A 21,092-nucleotide genomic window follows, 5' to 3' on the forward strand; every position below is an offset into this window, starting at 1 on the left:
TGTACTTTTTTTGCTCAGCATCATGTCAGTGAAAATCTTAATGTTTTTAATACTTTGGAGTAGAATGGATGAATAAGTATAGGTTTAACATTTAAATAAAAACTGCCAATCTGTTCTTAAATAAAAAACTGCCAGTCTGGTGGGAATGCTGTATCATTTTGCATTCCCACCAATAATGTATTTGAGTTGCAGTTGCCATTTGTACTGTCAGTCTAAGTGCTTTTTGGTCACCATCCTCTTTTGTAAAATGTTTAAATCTTTTGCCCCTTGTAAATGTGACATCAATAATCTTGAAAATATTTTGCTAAGTAAAAGAAACCAGACATAAAACACTACATAAAGTTTTGATTCATTTATATGAAATTCTAGAAAAGGCGAAACTATACTGACAGAAAGATCCGTGGTTTCCTGGGGCTGATTGTAGGGAGAAAGAGCTTATATAAATGGGAATGAGGGTGATGGAAATATGTATCTTGATTGTGTTGGAAGTTTCATGACTGTATCCATTTACCAAAATTCACTGAACTGCGTACTTAAAATGAATGAATTTTATTATTTGTAAATTTGCTTAAGGGATGCCCCATTTTTCCATTTCTACAAGAAAAGTATGACAGCACTGATTGCTCCACATCCTAACATTTAGTGTTGTCACTTTAATTTTAGTCATTCTAGTGGGTATGTAGTGATATCTCATTGTGACTTAATTTGTGTTTCCATGACGATTAATGATGTTGAGCACTTTTTTTGTGTGCTTATTGGTCATTTTTATATCTTTCTTTGTGAAGTGTCTATTCAAGTCTTTTTGTCCATAATTGGGTTGTTTATCTTTTTAACCATTAAACTGCAGGTAGTCTTTAGATAGTCTGGCTACAAGTCCTTGTCATATATATATGGCAAATATTTTCTTCCAGTCTGTGGTTTGCCTATTCATTTTCTTACTACTTTCTTTTCATGATAGATGCTTTTATTTTTATTTAGTTTTTAAATTTTGATGCAATCTAATTTATCATTTCTTTTTTAACATTTATTGCTTTGTATCCTCAGAAATCACTGCCTATCTCAAGTCACAAAGATTTTCTTCTAAAAGTTTTATAGCTTTAGTTTTTGCTTGTTCTTAAACATACTTTTAAAAGTTAGCTTAATTAGAAATCTAATACATGATGAAGTCTATTTTTAAAAAACGGTCTATTAGCATTTTATTTAATAAGGCTGCTTAGATTGCAAAACAACTTTCACTGATACAAATTTAAAAGTGTTCTTCTGGCATTGAATTTTGTAATCCATATATTGTTACATAGTTCATGTACATAACTTTAAAAAAATTATAATGTCATACTGTCACAATGAATTAGAATTTAAGGTACAGGGAAAGAGCAACGCACTTGGATTTCACATTATCGGTACCAGTTTTACTACTCACCAACTGTTAGCTCAAAGAAGTCACTTAATTTTTGTAAAATAAGGTTACATTTCTAATCACATGCCTTTCACATAAAGTGAAAACTTTACATGAACTAAAAACAAAAGAAACAAAAAACTCTATGTGAATGTGAGATAGTTTTTATAACTTGTCAATTATTTTGTTGATAAAGTTTGAGAATTGGTAAAGTTTGAGGATTATTGCACCTTCACTGAGACGTCTGTTTTGTCTGTTTAAAGGCCTTTTGAATTTAATTCCTGCTACTTATGTTCCAGAGGGTTGGGAATGCCAAGTAGATGACCTTATAAGTCAGGTGTTATGTAGTTGAGGGGTTTACAAATTAAAAGATCTTGAGGTGACATTAATGGTCATCAAATCCAACCTCTTCATTCCCTATGGGAAAAATGAAACCCCGGAAGTATGAGTGACTAGCCTTAAGTCACAGAGCTAGTTTTAATAGCAGAGTCAAAGTTAGTATTTAAGTCACTCCAACCAGAGGTTTTCAGCTGGGGGTGCTCCAGGGGATATTTGGCAATGTCTGGAGACATTTTTGTCTGTCATACTGGGCGAATGCTACAGAAACCATCTTCCAATGTAGAGGACAGCTCCTTACAACAAAGAATTAATTACCTGGTCCAAAATATCAACAGTGCTGAAGTTCAGAAATCGGAATTTAGAACTACACTTTGTCACATCTATGTAATCAACTTTGACTTAATGCAAGCATTCGGAGAAAAACAGTGTCAAAATAGGTTATTTCCCTTTAAACACTCAGGCAGATGTCAGGGAGCAGTGTATTTGATTCTTTGTAAGATGGAATACGATAGATAAAAGAATAGAACATACTCACCAGGAGCCAAAACCCAAAGGTCTCCTATCATAATCTGGCAGATCTGGAGCAATCTTACAAGCATGTATGTTCAGGTATTTAAATATGTGGATTTTGCCTTTTATGCATATCTAAATCAAGTAACAAATAAATTCAACCAAATTATTACTCATCTGAAATATATGTATCCCTTTTTTAAAATCACAATCAGCTTTTTACTTAATGTATTTTAAAAATAGAAGGCATTCCTATCAAGTATATATAGTAATATTAAAAATCGAATATTCATAACAAATTATATTGTTATTTTAGGTGTTCAAGTGATACAAATATAAGTTTTGCTTTCTAGTCACTAATAAGTTTCAGTAACATAAAAAATAATTTGATTACAAACTAAATACCAAGTAAATGCATCACACTAATTAGTTAGGCATAGTAAGGGATTTAAAGTATTACTCCCCCATGGATTACATTAGCAACTTTTGCTTTTAGGAATGCAACAATCATGTACAATTATGTTTTCAATGCTACTTTCTATAAGAGAGAAAAGAGGAAATAATTAAATATTAAGCTATATAGTATGTTTCTTTTGCTACCTGTTGACAAAGTCAAAACATAAATTCTTCAGGATTATGAGACCCTTCTGTAGTTACGAAGTTTACTCATAAAGTTTTATAGTTGCCATACAGAGGCCTGTAAATACCGTCAATTGATTGTAGAGTAAAAAAAGCTACAGTGAAAGACAGGCTGACAAAAATTTTTTATATTGTAGGATGTCTAAAATCTATATATAACACTACCTTATAATTACTTTTTTATTAAATAGTTTCATTTCAGTCACTGATAAACAAATGACCAAACTAACTAAATGAAGAACTTAAGATTTTAGAAAACAGGAAGGTACAAAAACAATGGTCAGAAGAAATGCACTGATAATCTTCAGTTCTGAAAGCTAAGTATTTTTACTTGTCTCTAGCATTTACATAGTCTACATTTAAGTTTTACTAAAAAGAAATTAACTCAAATTTTATTAGAAAAAACTTTAAGGAAGAATCCCATATCTTAAAAAAAAAAGTCAGTTTAATGAAAGGAAATACACTTCTGGAAACTACCTATCTTCCACCTCATTTATTCAAAGCTTCTAAAGAATACATATGTGTGTGAATTTATTTTAAAAGAACTTAATTTCCAACCAAAAGATAAATACATGTAACTTAAGTTTAAAATTTCATCCTTTGTCAAAAAAGTTCGTAACATACTTCAAATCAACTACGGTTTACCTGTGCAGGAGGAGACTGCAATGGGTTGTTATCTAGGGTGATGATCTGCAGGTGCCTGAGGTTCCGATAACAAACAGGGATTGCTGTAATTTTATTGCAGGAGAAGTCTAACCGTATCAAAGGCAACTCTGCCAGCTCTGCAGGGAGATAAGATGCACAATTAATGACATTTCAAAACCAGACAATTTTTATAGGAGCTTCTAGTTAAATATAGTGGATTTAACGTTAAGTTATTTACCTCCATTCTTTCTTAGTGATTAAGCGATATAGCAAAGTGTTGCAAAATGAAATGTAGTTGCTTACAGATGGGACTACTAATGAAAAGCTAGCTGTTTGATCCCACACAGAACTTCAGAAAGTTGGAGGCCTGATACCATAGAAAGGTGGGGATGCGAAGGGTTAAATGTAAATCTATATAAAGAACAAGTTAGAGACGCATAGGTTCCCAACCCCCACTCACACAGCTAGGGCACTACGGCTCTCCAATCACCACAGATGGCAACAAATTATTCTCCAGTGCAACTGAACTGAAAGAAAGGCTCTGAATTCAGTGACACCACGCATAATGGAAAGTCAGGATGAGTTGCCAATTGAAAATGGAAGATTTAAGTGAAAGTCTACATACTTAATGGCAAGACCTCAGCACTTTCCTACCCCACCTCACTCCATCCCCAGTTCTTGAATGTCAGTAGTTAGGAATATACACAACAATGTAGAAGAAATGAAACATTCTTCTCTAGAGAAACTATACAGTCCCATATAAAAGGCCTTTAGATACTCATGAAGTCTTCCCCCCCACCCTAAATGACCACCTTGCTGCTTAATTATCATGATACAATTGCTGCCCAGTATGCTTGGAACTTCTAATCAGCTCTATACTGATAGTTTATGATTCACAGACATTTGGAAAAGCTTCCAACATGTAAGATGGAAATAAAAACACACAAACCAATTGAAATGAGGAACTCAGAAGAAAGAAGTAACATATAGGAAATGTTAGAAAACTTTGAAAAACTAGAACTAATATCTCTAATTTCAGAGAGATAAGATACTGAATTACCAAAACAAAAAAGGAATGTTTTATAAAAATCACAGAATAATAAGCATTCTGAGAAATGAAAACTATGATGGCAGAAACTGAAACTTCAGAATAATGGTTAGAACACATATGGTTGGAACTGTTCACCACATGGTAAACCAAAATGACAAAGAAATGAACTACAAAAAGGATAAAAAAAATCAAAGCATCAATTAAAGAGGTTCAATATCCAATTGAAAATAATTCAGAAAGAGAGAACAGAGACACCAGAAAACAGGAAATTATCAAAAAGAGATATAAGAATTTTCCAGAATGAAAGATGTGACTCTCTGGTTTGGAAAGAGGCCCACCAAGTATCTAGCATAGGGAATTAAAACAACTCAAACTATGGCACATCATCATAAAATGTCAAAGCAGTAAAAAAAAAAAAAAAAAAAAAAAAAAAAGTAAGACCTTAAAATCTTCCAGAGAGAAAAAATAGTTCACAAACAATGCACTGTAATTAGGAATAGCATCACATTTTCAACCACTAATTTTTAACACTGAAAGCTAATAATGACAAAAAGATCTGAAAATTATTTTCAAACTAGAATCTATAACCAAATTATTAATCAAGGGTGAGCATAAAATAAAGATATTTATTTTCAAGTAAAGTCTCAAAAAAATGTTTTCCCACGACATGTTCTCAGGAAACTACTGGAAGATACCCTCCAGCAAAACAAGAGTGTAAAGAAAGATAAAGGAATTACTTGTCAATTATATCTCAATAAAGCCAAAATTAAAAAAAAAAAAGCAAGAAAGAGGAAAATATGGAGTCCAGGAATAAGAGTATTCCATACAGAAGAAAGTTGGGTGGCAATAACAGAACCTCCAGCCCAGACTGGAAGAGGCTGAATGAGGGAAATATGCAGGGAATAAAAAATAATAGATAATCTGATGGTTTGACTAATAAGGTTGCTGGAAAAAGAAGGAGGAATTATCCATAGAAACATAAAAAAACTAAGCAAAAATAAAAAAGGAATTATTAACTCTAAAAAAAGAACAAAAACAAGACATACGAGAAAGACAATGAAATCAGAGTACATCTCTTGAATTGCCAGGGAACAATATTTATATAGTCATAATAATGTAAACAATTAACGATTTAATCAAAAATTATGATAAAACTACACTGGAAAGATGCCAGGAGGGAAGTAAAGGTATGATGGTAATAATGTAAGGAGGTTAAACCTCATCTACTATAACAGGAAGTCGACGTTAAGTCAAAGTTGTCAAAGTTGTTAAATCCGGCAACAATTATAAAAGCACATCATTAGAAATATGTCAGCAAATACCAGTGGAAAGAGTCAAAAGAATTGAAGGTAGATGCTTCTGGCCAATGAAAATGGGGGAGGGGGAGTAGGAAATGGTTGAGGCAGGGAAATGCTATTATTCATTTTAAGCTTTTTAATACTATTTGACTTTTTGAATGATATATTAGTTGATAAAAATTAAAATTAATTTAAAATTAAAATGGAAATATAACAAAGGATGTAATATCTACAAAATTATGTTAGAGATGACCAATTAATTAACATGAACTTGCACACTAACTTGTGTGGCTATTGGAATAAAGCTTTCCTGTCATCTCAGTTTAATTGAATATGCTGAGATTACAAGATAAACTGATTTTAAAAAAAGAAAATATTTGGCAGTTTTACAATTTTCTTGGTAATATGCATTCAAAATAAGATATAGGAGTATATTAGATGATAAAACTATTAGACTGCAATTGTCACCTGAAACCCAAATTTTCACCAAAACCCCAATGTTTTCATTGACTAATTTCACAGGAAGTCAGTATTATTACATTAGTAAGTCTTTAAAGATCAGCTGCAGTAGGTGGGTCCTGAGTAGAGGAGTGATCCTAGATAAAAATTTGGGGTTATAAGGTCCTATGTCGTGATTTTGGTCAGTTCTACTGAGGCCTTCATTCACATTCCTGAGGTGGTAGAATGCAGAACCAGGAAAAAAATCAGGAAGGCTCTGAAGATAAAAGGTGTAAAGGTTACTGGACAAGTTGAGTGAGAGGAAAGAGATGCAGAATTTTGGGTAGTGTGGTTACAGTAAGTGTATAAAAGTGGACTAGAAAAATCACTTTCTGAGATGCCCACTTGGGATCCAAAATATCAAGGCTACCCTAGTATGTTAGAACTAAATGTTATACTAGATCAAATTGGCATAAACATTTCAATTCTATGATGAAGCAAAATCATCATTAGTTAATCCAATATTTATTATACATTAGAAGTCATGTTTTGTCAAAATCAAAGAACCTAGAGAATCATTGTCATGAAAACACTTTGTGAAGAATCATTATCTTTCTGAATTACATTCTGAAATGTTTACAAATGAATTTCTGTAAGTTGTTTCAAATTAGAGTAAGGGAAAGTGAGTGGGAGCACAGATGAGTTGCCATGAGCTGATGACTACTGTAGCTGGCTGATTCATTGCTCTCATTTATATATTAGAACTATTCCATAATAAAATTAAAGGAACACATTCTGATCTAGTAAAATAATAGTTCTCCCCATTTTTACTTTGATAGCTTTTTCTTTTATGAATTAGAATTTTTAAAAGATAAATTATACTTAATTTGTTTAATCATTTTTATCATTCAAATACATATACCAGGGCTTATAGTCAGCTAAAGTTAACTGGTCTCCTAGTGCAGTCTCTCACTCCATTCATTATTCATGCTAGGCATCACTTGCACATGGTTAATTAGCCTCTATATGAATATTTCCAGTGAAGGATAAAGTTATTAAGTTCAAGGCAAATCCATTTTTAAGTCAGTATTAATTTCAGGAATGTTTTTCATTGTATTAAACTATCCCCTTATCAAAAATGTGTTCTAAGTCTCCCATGTCCCACTGAAACTTCCAGTGAAACTTCCATGACGCTACCCTGAGTTATCAATTACATCAGTTGACAAGATCTAAAAATACAATCACTGGTCAATATCGAACTTTTCACTGAAGAGTCTAATTTTTAAAATTCACAATGGAACAGATAACATATGAAATAAACCATTACATCTCAAAAACTGGCTGTAACGCTTATACATTTTTGTCTTGTGCCCATCAGCCTGAGAGATCTTTAAAATAAAACACAAATAATAATAAAATAATTATTTTACAGTTTCTTACCTACAGGCAAACGTACTAAGTGATTTCTTCTAATGTTAAGGTCTCTCAATGTCTCCAAATTACCTATCTGGGAAGGTATTGTTTGAATTTCATTGCAGCTTACATCCTATTTCAAAAAGATACAAAGTAAAGAATTATTCTAATATTACAAACTTGCCTGTTTTAAACTATAAAATGAGGTTGGACAAGATAATATCTGCAGTCACTCTTAGTTGTAAAAAAAAAAAAATTATGATTCTGTGTCCAAGAATAATTCCATAGTTTGTACTAGCATTTAACTTTAAAAATGTACAGGTTTTTTAATGATTCTGTATTATATATTTTGTGAGCAGAACTAAAATTAAATGACTTAAGATGTGGGTAGGAAGCCTAGACTAGCAAACCAAATACTAAATATGTTGGTTTAAAAAGTAAAATGTAAAAAAGTATAACAACATCTATTTAGAACAATATTCTTATTTTATATTGTGCTAATGAAACTAGAAGAAAACATACAAATTATAATAAAATTATCTGAGAGAACTCTATTTTCAAAATACCAGTTCAACTGTTCAAGAATGTAAAATAAAAATGCATTGAAGATGATTCAAATCATTCTTTATCAAACTGCAAGTGAAGAGAAAATAATAAAGTACACATAGCTCAAAAGGCTATAGAAAAAACAGATAATTCTTTATTAGCATCTGATCAACCTGATTCCAATACATATTAGGAAGGCCTTCTGGTATTCTGGTAAATAGCTTGATTCTAATTTTACTGGTTCTGAGAAGAGACTGATTAAAGGTTACAAAATTGATATATCCAGGATTCCATAATTCTGAGAACAGCCAGAATGGGTAAATCCATGTGTAGCAGCAGGAACCTGCCTAGGTTAATAAAAGCGCCAAGATGCTACATTAACACTTAAAATTCCTCCAATAAATGAGTAAAAAGAAAATAGTAATAGACTTACAGTTAGAAAAGAGCACTTAACCAAAACTTAAGCTTCAGACATTACTTTTAAATTTTTCCAAAATATTTCTGGAGAAAATACTATTTTTACTTTTCCTACCAATTAATGACTGAAGTAGAATAAGAAGCTAAACTTCTTAATCCAGTGCTCTAGGCATCAAAGTTAAAAGTGTTTTAAAGAATTTGAAAGAAAAGTGTTTTAAAAGAAGTTGAAAGACTAGGAAAATTGAGCCTGAGCCAGAAGGTAACAGCAATCTATAATATTTCTCTCAGAAAATGTTTTGTTGAAAGATAGCACTTTACTTGCATTAAAAAAATGAACAAGGATGTTGCAGAAAGACCATCAAGTGGAATCAGGAGCTTCAGGATTACTAATTCTTACTCTGCCACAAGCTGTTGTATGACTGAGGGTATCAAGTCACGTCTTATAGAAAGCTAAAAGCACCTTTTATGAGACGTATCTATCTGTTAAGTATCTAGGATTCAAGAAGTAGAAACAGAAAGTTTAAATGATTTGAAAATCAGAATTTTAATCATGAGTATAATTTACTACTAGTTTATGTTATTAACTCAAGTTCTGAAGAAACGCCAACAAACATACATTTTGGACATTGTTTCCTCGATGTAACTGGCTCCAAAATAGCGATCTACTATCTAGACTCTAGATTTTATTTGTGAATTTTTACATGTGACCTTTTATATTCATAATCTACCTGGAAAAAAAAGTGAGCTAATGAGGTCCAATTAGAATATATGTGTATAGTATTCATTTTTATGATGTTCATCTTTGCTAATAAATTTACATGGAACTATAGTCCCAAATCTCAATGGACATAATTGTATTTGACCATTTCAGAAATATGAAACATGGGCTTTGGAGTTAAGGTGGACTCCAAATTCTACTTCAGTTACAAAACCTTGGGCAAATGACTTAACCTGAGTGCTAGTTTTCTCAACTGTAATATGATGATAATTATAGTATTCAATCCACAATGTTATTGTGGTGATTAAAAGAGAAAAGTCTTATATGCCCAGAAATAAGTACTCAAGCGTAACAAAGACTAGCTGATGAAGGTTAAGCTTCTTTGAAATATAAAGCAGTAAAGAATAGCTTATTTTAGAGTGGGAGATAGGTTCTAAAGATGCCATGTTAAGGTAAAAAAATAAGCCTGACCTTTGTAGTGTCCATTTCCCTATAGGGGCAAACCAAAAATCAGAGTATTGATCCTATTAACAAGATGTAATTCCAAAAGTTCAAATGAATTACTAATTTATACCTCAAAAGTTTAATAACATAGAAATCACTTAATATCGGTTAGAACCTAATTCTAATGACCTTTCCCCTTTCATGTGGGCCTGTTAGACCTGTACTTTCAGATCCATCTTAATTCTGTGCCACTGGAGTATTGATCAATCAGTGAAACTTCATTATCAATACTTGAAAATAACATAAAAACACATGTTAATAATAGATCTTTACCATATAAAAGAGTATGCTATAACTATGTGTACTAGGGGTGCCAAAAAAATGTTTACAAGTGGACATGTTGGTCAACGTTGCTCAAGCAGTAGTTCGCCGTAATCAGAAGTGTCTGGACACTGATGGTAACCACTTTGAACACCTCTTGTAATTGCAGAAGTCAAACATGACTTGTATTCATCTTTTGTTATCAGTATATATTGAGTATTACAATTTTAATACAGTTTGCTTTCTTAAAAATGTGTATACATTTTTTGGCACTATATATATATGACAATCAGAAAATAAAATGTTAACTTACAAGTTCTGTTAAATGTTTGAGATGTCCAATTTCTTCTGGAAGTGAGACCAATTTGTTATTACTAGCAATTAAGACTTTCAATGGTAAATTACACAAATGTACTGGCAATGTTGACAGTTGGTTCCGACTAAAATGGGTAAGGAGAACAAGAGAAGAGTCAAAGCCCAATACTTAAGAAAAATATTTCCAGATTTCCCATCCGATATTCAGTAAAATGACAAATATAAGTCTTGCAAGAAGAAACAGGATATTAGATTTGAGCTTTAGCTTGCCAGCTTTGGGCTTTGTAGGCACAGCACTTAACTAATCTGCATCTTGCAAAGATTCCTCATCTATAAATTGAGGATCTTAATATCTCCTCTACCTATCTTACAAGGCTCTTGTACCATAAAACACCTTTGTAAATAATGATGTGCTATATAAACATAACATCATTTTATTACATTTATATAAGAAAAAATGATTTAAAAATAGGGTAGATAACAATCATTCTCTCCTCTTCCTTCCAAAGAAGAGATATAAACATAAAGTGTTTGTAATCTACTTCCGTCATAATTACAGTATTATAACCAAATGCATATATGATACAAATATAATTTTATGGAAAACAAGTGACAGGTTGTGATTTTAAATATATCATATCAATGAAGTATAGGTAAGGAATCTTTTATTTACACAAAAATAAGCAAACCAAAATTAAAAGAAAAATAAAAACATCATAGGATAAAAAGTTAAAATTTTACTTATGTAGATTTAACTTCTTAATTCTTAGGACCAATGGTTCCCCCATTTTCAAGATCTTTTGCTAATTTAACCAATAGAGATCATGAGCCCTTACAACTTTTAATCCCATTATAATTCTACTCCTAGACATTTATCTTAAGAAAGAGAAAAATAAACATTTACATATAAAACTGTTTACTAGTATTATTATTATTTTTAATATAGTTGTTTAGTTTTTATTGTTTCTAAAGGGCTTTTTTTTTAATTTATTAGTTTCAGGTGTTACTAGTATTATTTTTATCATAGCAAAGAAAAGCTGAAAGAAACTAAATATCTGAGAGGGAAAATGAGTTTTAGAAGTATATAAACTATACAATAAAACGATTACACACAAAAATACTTCCAAAGGATTATTTCATGCCAAGGGGAAAAACTCATTTAGAAATTTGACTGAAAGCATGGATAAATGGAAAAGATAATCTATAATTATATAACTCAGATAAAATATTGTGAATTTTCTTTACATTTTTCTACATTTGTTCATTTTCTCCAATGAATATTTATAACTTTTATAATGAAATAAAGTAACAAACAAATTCTTGTAAATGTGAAAAACAGAGACGAGTTGAACAAATGCATTTATACATTCTGAACTTAATTGGAAAAATATATAATCACAAGAACCAAACAAAGTAATTACAGATATACTAATCTCATATAATTCAGCTTATTTGAAACTGTAACTGGAGAACCAATGCTACAAGACTGCTGCAAACCTATTAGGCTAATGGATATTAGAATTTGTTAATTATTGCAAACACAAAGGGATATAGGAAATACTGTTAATTTAGCCTAACAACATGTATGGATACTGCTGATATGAACAGATAATATAAATTTTAGTGAAATGGAAGAGAAAATTGAAAAGACCATAAAACCAAGTATTTTAAAAAAGAAACATCCTTACCTAATATTTAAGAATGTTAGAGCTTGTAGGTTTAGAATAGCCTCTGGTATATACCGGATACAATTTTGGTATAAATTGAGATTCTCAAGAGAAACGAAATGACATGCTTCTATGGGAATTTCTGAGAGGCGATTTCGTGACAGATCTGAAAGAAAAAAAATAAAGTTTAAAACCAATCTTTGGGAATTATTTTATTGAAATGTTAAATAGGCAGGTTTCGTGAATGTCTGAATTCCCCACAGTTCCTATTGTGGGGTTTGATCCAGAGTAAACATTCAAATATTTATTAATTCAATAAACCATTTTAACACACAACTCTATACCTGTTGCTGGGAAATGTTGACTCCTTTTGAGTGTACATATACTAAAAACAAAAACCATTATTCTTTGCAAGTAACACAAATTCTAAGGCATATCTGCCTACAAATTACATCAAAGATCATACCAAGTACCAAATATCCAAGGAAATGAACGCATCCCGAAAATTCACCTTCCCAAAAGCAAATCAAAAAACGAAACAAAACAAAAAATACCGTTCTTTTCTCTACCAAAGATGATCAGGATCATGTCAAAAGGACTCAGGAACCATCTTTGCTCACCCCCTGGCCAAAAATCAGACAATCTGAGTTTCAATAAAGTAATTGCAATGGATTAAAATCTATCACACATGTCCCCCTCCATCCTAAAAAGATCATTATCTTGTAAACTAATAAAGGGGAAAAATAGTTTTTTTTGCTTTCCCTATATGAACTGTATCACTGAGTAACCAAATAGTTATATGAAAGGAAGCATCTCTATATAAGTGTTCTAACTATGAATGAAAAATGATAGACCATCACCATTTTGCAACCCTCAATGAATTACTGGATCTAGAACTGAATATTAATGGCTGTTAGCTTTACAAAAAGACAACCAGAAATGATATGCCTCCCATTAGAATAGCACACCACGTACGGTCTTGCCAAAGGCACAGAACTTGAGTCTAATCAAACTTCTATATCATCTGCAAACTTTCAGGAAATGTAGAGGACAAAGGAATGTGTTGAAATACAGTCACTCTATCATTAGCCATTTAGATTTAATTAAATGTACTGAGATTCACTTGGTCACCACTGTTTTCTCTTTACTCTGCCCTATTTAAAAGTCTCTTTTGGGAGGTATCTGTGAGGATCCTTTACTGAGAACTTCCCCTAGTGAACTGAATTGCTGCATATCTGCAATTATCTTGCTTTCATCATTACAAGTGAATGATGTTTTGGCTAGAAATAGGTAAAGTTCTTTTCTTAGTAATCTGTAGATGTTATTTTACTGCCTTCTACTTTCCATATGTCGCATTGAGTAGTCCAGCACATACGCGATCTTTTTTCCTGTGTAGGCAACTTGTTCTTTGTCTCTGCACCCCCAACACTGGTCTGGTACTCAGCGGGCTCTTTCAATCCTTCTTTAATCCAGAGAAATTCTCCTCTATTATATTTTCAGTTGCTCCATCTTCTCAATTTGCTCTTTCTCCTTCTTTCCATTTTTTTTGTCTTGATATACTCTTCTACTTAATGTTCCAGACCATGAATTTGAGTCTCAACAATAATCCTCCTCACTGCAAATTAATATATATATTTTTCCCCTCACTTTTTAATTTTTCTATGCTATGATTAGAAGCATGTCAGTCTGTTTTTCTTGAGAATTTCAGGATGTTTGTTTTGCTTGTTAAACTTGTCACCTATGTCTTCCAATATTCTATTTCTCTGAAGTTATTTGTTCAAGACATAATCCTTATTGATCCCCTCTCTGGCTGCTGAAGTTCCTTTGTGTGAATTATTTTTTATTCCCAATTCATACCTCGTCTCACCTTTGGTTCTCAGGTCAAGCTGCTAGCGTTAACACCAAAATAATGGAAGCAACCTCTACAATGTGCTGGAACTAAGCTTCCCCTCTGAGGCACAGCTTTGTGAAAACTCAAAAGTTTTGATAATAGCCTCTTGTTTTCATCTGGATCCCAGTATATCCCCCAGACTCACATATTCCCTACAGGTCCTACTAGCCTATGAGTCCCAGTGCTTCACTCTGACGTGATAGTAACTGAGGTTGGGAAACAGTCCACCATTTTGCCATAATTAGGAAAAAGTTCAAGCCCAGTAACAGCGAACATCAAGTACTGAAGACTAAATATTTCCTACAAAATCACATCGTAAATAATTTCTTTAATATCAAGTACAACAAGAATCATTTTATCAATCCCTACTTAAGTTTTATTAGTATGATTTTTTTTTAAGAAGCAATTGCCATTGTTCTTCTAATTTCAATTTCTCAGCTTTCATATAGAATAATTACAGTAATATAGGCTGGAGAACAAAGGTAGTATTGAAATACAACAGGGACAGTCTAATATAGCATTTGAAAGTAGAGTCATGCTGCTCAACATTAGCAGGCAGAAGAAATAGGAAAAAAATGAAAGTGAGGCTGTCACAGGAGAACCAGCTTATTACAAAGGTTTGGTTTTATGGGAGATTATAGGTCACATCCAATCTCACCTACAATGTGACCACACCTACAGTCAAAATTTTCAAAAATGGAACATTCTATACATGTATAATATAAATACTTTTTCTATCCTTTACTTTCCAAAATATGCTCATTCACATTTGACTGGTGGATAGTACATGAACATTCTTTTAATGCTAGGACAGGACATCTACTTGTATGTTATCCCGATTATACAAAAACAGATGCAAACCAGTGTTAAGAGACTTCCTTGCCTGAAATCACAAGACTAACTGTGTGTGTGTGTGTGTGTGTGTGTGTGTGTGTGTGTGTTTAAAATCCTTTTATTCCCATTCCATCCTTTTGACTCAAATTTACTCATATATGTGCCTTTCTTCATATTGCCCTCTCTTGTGAAAGGCATCACTACTTGGTCAAATCTCCTCCTTCACCATACTCGACCTCTGGTCATCAGGTGGTAACAAGACATCTTCCTAAATCTCTCTGGAATTGATCTCTATTATACAGAGTTCCCTTTTGCAAGTCCATTTCTTCACAATCTGACATGTGAGATTTTAATTGCTGTGCTGCAGTTTTCTCTTCTTCAGTCAATGGTGACAGCTCCAGGTCTATTTGCTTTTGCAGTTCTTGTATCGTGGTCGCAGTTTTATTCAAAGTAGTACAAATGCGGCTCTTAGTCTCTTTCTGCTCGACAGCAATTGGTTTAAAGCGTGCATGCAAAGGTTGATATCGAGATTTTATTGCTGATAATTCCTTTAAGAGTGTAACAGGATTTTTCTCGCCTGCAGAATCAGGATGATTAGTCTTGATTTCATATTCCACCCTGTATTGAATGTAATCCAGATCAGAGTCAGCTTTCTGGAACATCAATTCCAGTTTATCGACCTCCTCCTCCATGTTGAATAGTTGACATTCCTCAGACCACCGCGGCGCTTCTTTATTAGTATGATTTTAAAAATTGAAATAATGAAAGTAATTTACTTCAACTGCAAACTGATCCTTAAGTTTTTAAATTTATCCTCCAAAATGACAACTGCAGAAAGCAAATTAAATTTAAGCAGGGGCTGTTTAAAGTTAGTTTTCCTGATATTTGTATTACAAAGCTAAATTACTTAAAATCAAGAAAAATGAAAATAAAAAAAAATCTTTTTTTGATCTCTATACTAAGGAGAGAAAAAAATGATAGCAAGATATACACTAAGCATAGATGAATCTCAATAAACAAGTACTCCTCAGTTTTTAAATAATTAGCAAATTTATGACATAGCCTACTTTTGAAACCAGAGTTTTGGCCTAAGAGTTCTTGTAAGTTATCCCATTTAAATTGTATTTTGATTTCAATTTGGGAAGACAAGTAGCTTCTTCTTTGTGTTAACTGAACAATGTTTTTACATGCTGTAAATTCATGAAAGAGGCTGAATTAGTTGGATCATAGATTATATTATGGAAAATACTGCAAAGTACTACTGGTTTCTAAAGGATATTTTTTGCCATACTCTCCCAGAGAGAAAATAATTTTACAGCCAAAGAAATGTGATAAAAGAGAAAAAAAGGAAAAAAAACCTTTAAAAAACCCTGCAGTTAAAAAAAACTATAGATGTTTCATTCTTTAAAAAGTTTTTTTTTAAATTTTTCAATTTTAGTTGACATTCAATATTATATTAGTTTCAGTTGTATAGCATAGTGGTTGGACCTTTATATAACTTACACAGTGATACATCTTAAGTTTTGCACCCACTTGACACCGTGTATAATTATTACAATATTATTGATTATATTCTCTAACCTGTACTTTACATCCTTGTATCTATTTTGTAATTACCAATTTATATTTCTTAATCCCTTCACCTTTTCCACCCAGATCCCCAACCTCCCTCCCATCTGTCAATTGTTTTCTGATTGTTTCTGTACTACTCTGTTCCTTTTTATTCTCTTGCTCTCTTCTCTTGTATGTGGAAGGCTTTCTGTAGTGTTGTGTTTAGATTCCTTTCTCTTTATTTCTTGTATATCTCTTGTAGATTTTGGTTTTGGTTTATAGTTACCAGACACTTCATATATTTCAAGCTATGTTTATAACAGAGTATTTCAAATTGATGGTTGCTTAAGTTCAAACGCATTCTGAAATCACTACCATTTTTCTCCCCTTTCTACATTTATATTTGTCATTATTTTTCATGTGTTTTGTGCATATTTCTTAATTTATTGTTGTAATTACACATATCTTCCTACTTTTGCCTTTTAACCTTTGTATTAGCTTTAGTGTTGTTGATTCATTGCTTTTATTTTGTGTTTGCCTTTGTCAGTGAGAATTTCTTTGCAATATTTTTTTATTCATATATATTTTCTTCTTCTTAAAGAAGTCCCTTTACATTTCTTGTAATACTGGTTTGGTGGTGATGAACTTCGGCTTTTTCTTGTCCACGGAACACTTAACTCTCCATGTTTGCCTCTTGTGTCTCTGGGTGATTAATTCTCTGTCTCTTTCAGAAGCTTCTGCTTTCCTCTGGACATTTTTGAAAAATTTTTCCAACTTTATTTTTGCCTTAGGCTTGTTTTTTTCAAACTGTGTGATCTTGGTCAAGTCATTTAATTTCTTTTGCCTCAGTTTCTTCACCTTGAAGGTTAAAGTGGAGAAAGTGAAACAGAGGTCACCTGTGTCAGGAAATTTCTTCCACTGGCATTTCTTCTCCCCACAGTTCTGGAGGCTGGAAGTCCAGGATCAAGATACCAGCAGAGTTGGTTTCTGGTGAGGCCTCCCTCCTTGGCTTGCAGATGGCTGCTTTCTGGATGTGTCCTCACATGGTCTTCCCACTGTGTGCACATGCTGAGTCCTGAATTTGAACTTACAGTTCTAGAAGCTGAAAGTCCAAGATCAGGAAGTCAGCAAGGTCACGTGAGGCTTCTCGTTGTATCATCACATGGTGGAAGTGTGGATATGTTTCATTCTGAAAACTCTGGTTATAAAAGCAATGTGTATTAACTTCATGTATACAGAAAACTGCATAAAACGTATATGCACAAAGAAATATTGCCAGTACCCTAGAAGCCCCAATGTAGCTCTTGCTAATCATAAGCCCTTCCCTCCCCAAAAGAGGAACCAATATACTGATTTTAGTGGTAATCATTTCCTTGATAGTTTCAATACTTTAATAATTTATAGTTTTGTCTCCTGTATTAGTTTCCTATTGCTGCTGTAACAAATTACCACAAATTCAGCAGCTTGAAACAGCACAAATTCCAGTTCCTGTTCAAGATGGCAATGTAGGAAGATCCTGAAGTTACCTCCTCCCAGGGACACACTGAGTCTACAGGTACATACAGAACAACTGCCTCTTAAAAACCCTAAAGACTGGTTGAGTGACAACTAAACATAAGGCAAAAAAATGACTTTGAGGGTAGGAGAGGCTGGGACACAATCTCACCACACACCCCACCCTGGCACAGAGGCCCACTATCAGGAGAAAATTCAAAACCCAAAGCTTCTCCCCAATGAGTGAAGGGTATCTCAATTTTTAGGACTTGCTCTTGAGAGAGACGAGTCTCCAAGAAGATATCTAACTTTGAAAACCAACGGGGTCACATCCTGAGATCCAAAAGATTACAGCAATCTGGGAGACAGCTCTTAAATGGCCCCTGTGCTCAGACTTACCTGCTTCAGAGCCCAGCTAAGAGGCAGCTGATCACACACAGACTTGAAGTTATAAGCAAGCTGACCTGCTTATATTAAAGCCTTGGCCTGAGGAGCAGGCATCTAATTTAACACACATATTTTATACCCTGCTGGAATACTCTCTGGGGACAGAGACTGGCACGAGCCATGTTTGTGCTCTCGCTTTGCTATGTTGGACTGCTTGACTCCAGAGGCCAGGGGAGCTTGCATTCCGGGTCCCATGGGACTATAATAATCAGTGTTACCAGAAAGGAGCTCATACCTCTCTTGCAGCTGCTGAGAGGGGACATCTCTGTATTGCCTTCTTCTGCAGACAGTGGGGCTTATATTCATGGGTAATCAAGTAAGAAAGAGTTCTTAAAACAGCTCCCACCCACAGGGCTGAGCAAGAAGCAACAGATCCAGGAGGCGCTGTCTTTCTGTGTAAGAAGTCTATTAGCTAATCATCATAACTGCAACTGAGGGGTAGTTTTCTAATTAAACACACATCTAAGGGCTGACTATCATCCTTTCTAGAGACCTTGGAAGACAGGCACTATATTCACACTTTTCCTCAGCCACACTCCACAGAGTGCCAGTGTCTCCTGTAGGGGAGCTTTACACACAGCTGGTATCCTGGTTTATACGTCTGCTGCCACCCAGAGGACACTCTTCAATCACCTTGCTCTGGTGACTGGGGAGCTGGTACTCCTGGGTCCCACAGGACAGTGGCAATTGGAGACAGTTCTTGGTAGGCTGCACCCACAAGGCACTTTGCAGCTATCAGGCTGAGGCACACTGCCCAGTCTTTCTGTGAAGGAGGCCTCTTTGCTTGTCCTAGAGCTTCAGCCAGACAGAAACTATTCAGGTTTGGCACACATGTAGTGGACTATGGAGCTGTGCTCCCTCAAGGAATGAAGGGTGTGGGCACCATCTTGGCACTTTCCCTTTGCCTTGCTTCAGGTCACTGGCATTTCCCAGAAAAGGGCTTATACACTCATTTGGAGCCCCAATTTTTGTGACTGCCATCCAGGGGACACTGCGAAAGGGGTTTGCTTGTGGGCCCACAGGACTACGTATGTTTGCATACTTTTAAAAGCTGCTGCCTGAGGGTATGGCTTCTAGACAGCTTGGATCTGGGTACTTAGATCCTCCCCTTAGGGACAAGGACAGGTCTTGGCATATCCTCAACTACAGGGAGCTATTAAAAAGATAATAGGCTGCTTGGACAGGCACAAAAGTTTGAGAGACAACAAAGCTGGGGAAAGGGTGTATGACAAGGTTCACCTCCTACGTGATGCCACTCCTTCAAGACTAGCAGATGTGACTGTTTCATCTACTGTATAGACACCGACACAGAGAGTCAAGCAAAATGAAGAAATAGAGGAATATATTCCTAATGAAAAAACGAGATAAAACCTCAGGGGAAAAAAAAAAAAACCTTCATGAAAAGGAGGTATGTAATTTACCTGGCAAATAATTCAAAGTAAAGGTCATAAAGATGTTCACCAAACTGTGGAGAAGAATGAACACAGTGACAATTCAACAAAAGACATGGAAAATATGAGAAAGTACCAACAGAAGTCACAGAGCTGAGAACTACAATAATTGAACTGAAAAATAGACTAGAGGTGTTCAACAGCAGACTAGATGAAGCAAAAGAAAGGATCAGTCAATTCAAAGACAAGGCAGAGGAACTCACCTAATCAAAGCAGCAAAAAGAACTAAGAAAAAAAGCGAAGATAAATTAAGGGTCTTATGGCACAGCATCAAACAGACTAATATTTACAGAGAAAGAAGAAGAGGAGGGGAAGGAGGAAGAGGAGGAGGAGGAGAAAGAACAAAAAGAGGCCGAAACCTTGTTTGAAAAAATTATAACTGGGGATGGCTCAGTTGGTTAGAGCACGAGCTCTCAATAAGGTTGCCGGTTCAATTCCCACATAAGATGGTGGGCTGCGCCCCCTGCAACTAAGATTGAAAACGGCGACTGGATTTGGAGCTGAGCTGCGCCCTCCACAACTAGATTGAAGGACAACGACTTGGAGCTGATGAACCCTGGAGAAACACTGTTCTCCAATATCCCCCAATAAAAATTTTTAAAAAAGAAAAAAGAAATAATAACTGAAAACTTCCCTAACCTGGAGAAGGAAACAGGCATGCAGGTCCAGGAAGCAGAGTTCCAAACAAGATGAACCCAAAGAGACCCACACCAAAACACATTATAATTAAAATGTCAAAAGTTAAAGACAAAGAGTGAATATTAAAAGAAGCGAGAGAAAAACAACTTGTTATGTACAAAGAAACCCCATAAGACTATTGGCAGTTTTCAGCACAAACTTTGTAGGCCAGAAGGGAGTGACATGATATATTCAAAATGCTGGAAGAAAAAACAGTTCCAATGAAAGTTTTCTAGACAAGCAAAAGCTAAAGGAGTTCATCATCACTAAACTAGCCTTACAAGAAAAGGGACTTCTTTAAGCTGAAAAAAAGGGGTGCTAATTAGTAACAAAACATGAAAAAATAAATCTCACTGGAAAAGTAAATATACAGTAAAAGTAGTGATTTTATCATTTATAAAGCCAGTACGAAGGTTAAAAGACCAACGTAGTAAAAATTACTATATTACAATAATTAGTTCAGGGACACATAAGATAAAAACATTTAAAATGTGATATCAAAAACATAAAACGCAGGGAGGAGAGAGTAAAGAAAGCTGAGATTCAGAATGAGATAAAACTTGAGTTATCAACTTGAAATAGACTGTTA

At 34.0% G+C, this 21,092-nt stretch overlaps 2 protein-coding genes across 18 annotated transcripts in view; both read right to left on the reverse strand.

The window, feature by feature from the left end:
* Positions 1-21,092, reverse strand: part of LRCH3 (leucine rich repeats and calponin homology domain containing 3) — a 106,584-nt gene that overhangs the window by 43,774 nt on the left and 41,718 nt on the right. For all 17 annotated transcript variants that reach the window (XM_081075891.1, XM_081075901.1, XM_081075889.1 and 14 more), the window contains exons 2-6: positions 12,179-12,323; positions 10,489-10,615; positions 7,757-7,862; positions 3,530-3,666; positions 2,271-2,380 (exon numbers count right to left, since the gene is read on the reverse strand). In XM_081075891.1, the coding sequence (XP_080932017.1) occupies positions 2,271-2,380; positions 3,530-3,666; positions 7,757-7,862; positions 10,489-10,615; positions 12,179-12,323 (625 nt within the window). The remainder of the gene's footprint in view (positions 1-2,270; positions 2,381-3,529; positions 3,667-7,756; positions 7,863-10,488; positions 10,616-12,178; positions 12,324-21,092) is intronic.
* On the reverse strand, positions 15,071-15,587 carry LOC308508782 (SKA complex subunit 2-like). Its single transcript, XM_081076084.1, has one exon. The coding sequence runs from the start codon at positions 15,572-15,574 to the stop codon at positions 15,128-15,130; it is 447 nt and encodes a 148-aa protein (XP_080932210.1). The 5' UTR covers positions 15,575-15,587; the 3' UTR covers positions 15,071-15,127.

The sequence above is a fragment of the Rhinolophus hipposideros genome (assembly GCF_964194185.1).
Source record: "Rhinolophus hipposideros genome assembly, chromosome: 2".
In the NCBI taxonomy this organism is placed as follows: domain Eukaryota; kingdom Metazoa; phylum Chordata; class Mammalia; order Chiroptera; family Rhinolophidae; genus Rhinolophus; species Rhinolophus hipposideros.

Coding starts and splice junctions, on each gene's coding strand:
- LOC308508782 (XM_081076084.1), bottom strand. CDS start 15,574: ATGGAGGAGGAGGTCGATAAACTGGAATTGATGTTCCAGAAAGCTGAC.